Genomic DNA, 6,376 nt, shown 5'->3' on the forward strand with positions numbered 1-6,376 from the left:
AAACAATAATCTGACAACAGTTAAGGCTGAGGCCGATGTTTAGTACAAGTAAGAAAGGTTTTGAGAATTTGCTTTATAGATTATAAACAATAATCTGACAACAGTTAAGGCTGAGGCCGATGTTTAGTACAAGTAAGAAAGGTTTTGAGAATTTGCTTTATAGATTATAAACAATAATCTGACAACAGTTAAGGCTGAGGCCGATGTTTAGTACAAGTAAGAAAGGTTTTGAGAATTTTTGAGAAAAATCTGTAACAAACTCCCAATTATGTGAATAAAAGTGCAAGGATTTGTTGATTTTTGCATGAATTTCCACAATAATTTTCAAGAAATTGGAGGAACTGGTTGATGTAATGTGGAAGTAAACAGATAAAAATTAAGTTTATTTGGTTGATAACATAATTTTTAACCATATATAGGCTAAAACAGAGAGAGGATCTCAATGCAAACACCAAAGTCTTTAATTAGCCTATTGGAGTTATGGTTCAATAACACATTTTGCTATTGGTCTAAATATTCAGCAGGTTCAAGCTCCAGGGAGTGGCTCCTTAATGTGAACATGTTGATTCTTACAGAGTTTCCTGCATCCTCACAAAATGTAGCTGGATATTTTTGAGACTTGGCACATAAACAAGCCAGTTATAAGTTGTTTGCTGTAGATATTTGGTAAGCTGAAGTAATATAATAAAACCCTTTTTAGGTACATTCAAGAGAAACATATTGCATTGTTTTGCATCTAAACATTTGACTGCTTTTACAGATGGAAATTGATTAATTCATGGTTTATACAGCAAGATAAAAATCATAAATATGAACACACTAATGAGATGCCCATTGAATGCATTGCCAAGAATCCCTCAGAACTGGAAGCCAGTTATAAAAAAAGAAAGAAAATCTTCTCCTGAAATGAAAGTTGAAAGAAATGTTCTCAGAATTTGTACAAACCAAAGCTTTGTACAAATTCAGATTTTTTTTTTCCTTGATAATGTCAGATTAAAAGGTCAAGTAAATTTATCTACTTATACTTAATTAGACATGAACAAATCAATGCACTTTTCTTTTATGACCTATTTATTAATTGGTGGTTTAAAAAAAAGAGATTTTCCTAATATGAGATTTTTTCCCCCCTCTACATAATAAGTATTCACAATTAATTGGATTGAATCTTTCTAAACTTTTTCAACTGTAGTAAAATTAGATTTTTCCAGGGTATTTATACATTTTACCAGGAACTTCCTGATTCTAGTGTGTCTAAATTATTCTGTATTTTCTACCACAAAATGTCTATGTTGCACTTACTAAAAGGGTGGTGCAAATGACAGACTTGCATGTGTTGTTGCAGCTGTTGACAGTGGTGTTGGAGCTTGAGCGTCAGGCCCCCAACATCCTGGTGCTGGGGAGGAAACACATGTTGAGGCCCTCCAAATCCTGGGACAGACGCAACATGAACCTCATCCAGCAGAAAGTGCATTGCTTCTTTACTGAAAACATGTGAGGATCTCAGAATGACAAAGTACCACTTCCTAAAGTTAACACGCCAGGCAGATGGAGGTGGTGTAAATGGCATCAGTGGATGGAAGCGACTAAATATTAATTTTGTACCTCACACCTTCCACACTCCCTCTTAGATCCGAGGACGACCCGTTCCTGCTGTATGCCACTTTGCATTCTGGGAATCATTGTCTGTTCGTGAGCAGGGACCTGATGAGGGACCACAAGGCCTGCCTGCCAGATGACGTAACTAGGCGGCTCTTCTTCAAGTGGCAGAGGGGTCATCAGCTGGTGATGGCTGGGAATGTCGCAGCTGGCAGGAGGGTGAAATTTCTGGTGAGTGGATGGTTGGTTACGACCTCTTGTAAGGTCAGGGCTGTAAAGAGTAAACATTAGCTTGACATTGTACCATCTGTATATATAAGTAACGAAGAGAGGCTATGTTGTAACTTGTTTTCTTCATGTGTGAACTCTCTCCGAGGCACAGACTGACTCCATCTTTCTGCTTTATTAGAGTATTCCCCGCTTTGACACCATTGTCCAGACTACAGGAGATACCTGGCATCTTCCCTATGATGACACCGGGGACAGAAGCACATATGAAGTGCCACAACTGTGGCTGTGTCTCACCAAAAAACACTGAATAATTTTTTTAAAGATATGTAAAAAAAAAAAAAAAAAAGTTTTAATCTGTAGTCTTGTGAATAAAACTCTTAAATCTTGTAAAGTTTCGGTACATTTTATTATAAAACTTTAGCGTCACTGAAATAATAACGATAAAGAAGATGGAGCGATTTTTTTTCTACCACAAACTATCATATTTGGAAGTCATATGACTTCCAAATATGATAGTTTGTAACCAGAGAGACATAAAATCTAAATATATGAACTTTAGGACATGGTGATAAGGGAACAATATGATTGTAAAAATGTATTTCTTATATTGAAGGTTAACAAAAGCAAACCGTTTTCCTCAAGAGCTGTATTGTTGATGGAAAAAAATTAAATTGCTTTAAGTCTAAAGATTAATTGGCAACTTATCCAAGGAGTCTCAGAAGTAAAGCTTTTTAGTCATGTTGGATTCCTATCAAATTTTACAATCATACCTGGAGACTTTGCCCAAATATACAACAAATATCTTTTGAGAATTTAACTGCGATTAACTTTGAACAATTTATTGAATCTCAAACTAAATTTAAAATGTTTCACATCGGGTCTTTGGATCTTTACGTAACTTTGTGTTTGCACGAAGAGCAGTAACACGTATATCATCCATTGGTTAATGATGAACTCGGAGATCTTTTTATTTTAATACAAAAACACATTTTGTCTGTAACCGTTGTAGTTTTTAGCTTAACGTTCTAAGACGTAAATTCCAAAAAGAACTACAAGCGTTGACCCGGATGGGGAAATCTTTCTCCAGTCACTTCCGGTTCAGAAATTCTTTCCATGTTTTTGTTTCTCCTGCCTGCCATTCTGGTTTCAGTTTAATCCACTTTCTCTTTTTATTTAGCCTCACTGATTACCGCCATGTCTCGGGGGTCCAGTGCGGGGTTCGACCGGCACATCACCATCTTTTCCCCGGAAGGAAGGCTTTACCAAGTCGGTGAGCAAAGAGAGGAAGAAAGCTGCTCAGTCATCACTGCTAACAGCCTGTTAGCATCTGCTCAACCACAAGACAGAGATTCTTCACAGGGATTAATAGTGTATTTCATTTAGTATATTGTTGTCGTGTGATTCAGTTGAGAACTATAACTGCTGTATATTTTTTAGCTGATATTTATTTGGTACAACAATAACATTGCCTGCCTCCCAAACTGTAATTTTCGCCTAAATAAATCTAAATAGCGTAGAGTGGTCTGTTATGAGTCAACTGAATACAGTTTCAGATCTTGAGTTACAATTCAGCGGGCTGTAAATAAAAGTCCCACATAAACAGTAATAGGATTTTCTTTTTCTACTTTTTTGACATCTTAATAATAATAATAATAATAATAATAATAATAATAAAACCCCTTTCAACTGTAAAAGACTGTAACTTCTGTTTTTCTCTATTAATCCTTCTGTAGAGTATGCATTTAAAGCCATCAACCAGGGAGGAATGACCTCTGTGGGGATCAGAGGGAAGGACTGCGCTGTGGTCGTCACCCAGAAGAAAGTTCCAGTCAGTATAAACACACAGATGTTCGTCTGTGGAAGCTGCTGGTCGAGTGTGGGTTTTTAATTTAGTTTTTTCTCTGAGCAACATATTTCCTCTTATGTTTGTCAGGACAAGCTGTTGGACGCCTCCACCGTCACTCAGCTGTTCAGAATCACAGACAACATTGGCTGCGTCATGACCGGCATGACTGGTAAGCAAGTGAAGGACCAACAGTGCTGTGGAAAAAGCAAATATGGCTATTTGTTGTTTTCTTGTAATAACAACTTTCTTCCTCCAGCTTTTGGATTACATGACTAACAGTTGACCAGTCAATAGTATGTCCCACCTAAACTGTGGATCTCTTTGTGAAAACGTATGTGTAGAATGTATTTCTGGGGTCAACCTGTGTGCGTCCTCTGACAGCTGACAGCAGGTCTCAGGTGCAGAGAGCACGCTACGAAGCTGCTAACTGGAACTACAAGTACGGCTATGAGATCCCAGTGGACATGTTGTGCAAACGCATGGCCGATATCTCCCAAGTCTACACACAAAATGCTGAAATGAGGCCGCTCGGCTGCTGTGAGTAATTATGCATGTGTCCACCAGAGTCTTTTTGGGATTTTATCTTTTCGAAACCTGTAGATCTGATGTTGCAAAGCCGACTGTGGACCCGGATCAGTTAGATGTTCTAATCCAGTGTCCTTGCTGCAGGTATGGTCGTGATCGGCATGGACGAGGAGTTGGGCCCTCAGCTATATAAATGCGATCCAGCCGGCTACTATTGTGGCTTCAAGGCCACTGCAGCTGGGGTCAAGCAGACCGAAGCCACCGGTTTCCTCGAGAAGAAGGTCAAAAAGAAACTGGACTGGACCTTTGAGCAGACAATAGAGGTAGACACAGATACACATGCAGCGTACGGTACAGATGCAGCATGCACATACAAAAGAAGCAGCTCTTTTAGTATAAATCACTGCTGATGCATCAGGTTTTTATTGCACTGACTTTTACATTTCATGCAAGCACATTATCCAAAAAACATTTACTGAATTATGAAAGGTTGCTGTGAGGAAGAGGAGCATAAAGCAGAGCTTGTGGACTATCGAGAGCTTTGCTTTTTAAATCCGATCCCACTACACCGACACAGTTAAACTTCTAAACTTTAAATATGAGCTGTACTCATTCTGGAACCTTTAAATTTCCAGAGTAAAATGCCCTCCTTGGTTTAGAGCCTCATTCATGTGCAAGTAAAGCCTATCACTGACTTAAGAGTTTCAGAAATAAACCATATTTTTTATTTTCATACCATAAGAATATGGTAGGAAAAATACTGCATTATGAGTCTCGTTTAGAGCTACATCTCTTTTAAAAATTGCATTTTTGCTTTTAATCTTTTTCTCTAAAACTTCAACATTTGTCCTTTCCAGACGGCCATTTCTTGCCTCTCCACTGTTCTTTCCATCGACTTCAAGCCATCGGAGCTGGAGGTGGGAGTCATCACGACACAGGAGCCTAAATTTAAGTGAGTAAATCCCAGAGATAAATTTTAAAACATGTTGTAGTCCAGCTCCTTCTGTAAACGGTTTTACTTGTCCGACTAAAAGCTGCATCCATAAAATTGAATTTTTGTATTTCAGGATTCTGTCGGAGTCTGAGATTGATGCGTATCTTGTTGCTCTGTCCGAGAGAGAGTGAGGATCGATGGGAAAACCCGGAAGTCTCAGCTAGAAGGAAAAATAAGAGGAGCTTCATTTGTCACAATCCAGGGAGATTTACAACACAGGGAGGTCAAATCTGGACATTTTACTGCAGATGCACTGCCTTTTACCAGCCTCTGTTCTTCCAAGTCATAATTCAACCCACAAAAAACCCCCTCCATCGCCCCACCTACATTCTCACTTTTTGAAAAGATTCTGGACTTTCAGATCGGTGCTCCCAATGGCATAAAAGTACAACACACTCATCAGTTTCGTTGTTTGACATGAGTGTAGCTCTGCAGCTGCAGAGGGGTACCTCTCGGTTACGATGGTTTAATTTTTACTCAGGATGTTCTTCACTTGCGATCTCTGGAGTTTCGTGTTCACGCTCCGGGAGCAGCTGTGGGAGTTTTCCCGTCACTACAATCATCCCCAAACGCCGTCGAACTCTGCTCAGGACAACAACAATTAACTCAATGTTCAATTCTCTCCTCTCAGCTGCGATCTTCAGCTGTATGCCGCTGCACTTCTATTAAATAAGGTGTTTTTATTTAACTCCAACGTCTCTACGTTTACTCATTTATATTTCAGCTGAAATTCAGAAAGTCTTACAGGAAACGTGCAGCTTGTTTGACTCGGTTTCATAACAGACCAGATGATCTGAAATGGACCGTACACTCATTTAAAGCTGTGTCTACTAATGAGTCTGCATAAAACATTTTCATAATGGATACACTTGCCCGATTTACCGTCACCATTTTGAGCTTTTGCAGCTAAATCAGTCATTTAAAATAAACGGCAAGTTAGAAGGTTTTAACTCAACCAGTTTACAAATCAGCTAATATATTAGCCTAAATGAGGTCACATGAGGTAGGCCTGTCACTATAGCAAATTTGTTAAATTGTTGGGATAAATAATGTAATAATAATAATGACTCCCAGCTACATTTTTTTTTAAGACTGGATCTGGAAAGCATCTTAACTATCCAAAATAAACAAAACAACCAGAATAACAATAATTAAAATGGATTATGAAGTCGCTGTAACTGCAT

General features: G+C 38.6%; 2 protein-coding genes across 3 annotated transcripts in view; both read left to right on the forward strand.

The window, feature by feature from the left end:
* Positions 1 to 2,215, forward strand: part of prorp (protein only RNase P catalytic subunit) — a 15,542-nt gene extending 13,327 nt beyond the window's left edge. For both annotated transcript variants that reach the window (XM_015043211.1, XM_015043212.1), the window contains 3 exons: positions 1,343 to 1,491; positions 1,629 to 1,827; positions 2,006 to 2,215. In XM_015043211.1, the coding sequence (XP_014898697.1) occupies positions 1,343 to 1,491; positions 1,629 to 1,827; positions 2,006 to 2,134 (477 nt within the window). In that variant the 3' untranslated portion in view covers positions 2,135 to 2,215. The remainder of the gene's footprint in view (positions 1 to 1,342; positions 1,492 to 1,628; positions 1,828 to 2,005) is intronic.
* Positions 2,216 to 2,896: 681 nt separating this feature from the next.
* Positions 2,897 to 5,338, forward strand: psma6a (proteasome 20S subunit alpha 6a). The gene is made up of 7 exons (XM_015043215.1): positions 2,897 to 3,097; positions 3,561 to 3,655; positions 3,761 to 3,842; positions 4,055 to 4,210; positions 4,343 to 4,521; positions 5,056 to 5,150; positions 5,266 to 5,338. Exons 1-7 carry the CDS (start codon positions 3,022 to 3,024, stop codon positions 5,321 to 5,323), a joined length of 741 nt encoding a protein of 246 aa, XP_014898701.1. The 5' UTR covers positions 2,897 to 3,021; the 3' UTR covers positions 5,324 to 5,338.
* The last annotated feature ends 1,038 nt before the right edge of the window (positions 5,339 to 6,376 follow it).

Source organism: Poecilia latipinna, unplaced genomic scaffold (assembly GCF_001443285.1).
Source record: "Poecilia latipinna isolate Pla-1442-1.1 unplaced genomic scaffold, P_latipinna-1.0 Scaffold620, whole genome shotgun sequence".
Lineage (NCBI taxonomy): Eukaryota > Metazoa > Chordata > Actinopteri > Cyprinodontiformes > Poeciliidae > Poecilia > Poecilia latipinna.

Bases quoted from the DNA above. Each gene is read 5' to 3' on its own strand.
- psma6a (XM_015043215.1), top strand. From the start codon at position 3,022: ATGTCTCGGGGGTCCAGTGCGGGGTTCGACCGGCACATCACCATCTTT. The intron at 3,098-3,560 runs GTGAGCAAAGAG...ATCCTTCTGTAG, and splicing joins AGGAAGGCTTTACCAAGTCG to AGTATGCATTTAAAGCCATC. The intron at 4,211-4,342 runs GTGAGTAATTAT...TCCTTGCTGCAG, and splicing joins AATGAGGCCGCTCGGCTGCT to GTATGGTCGTGATCGGCATG.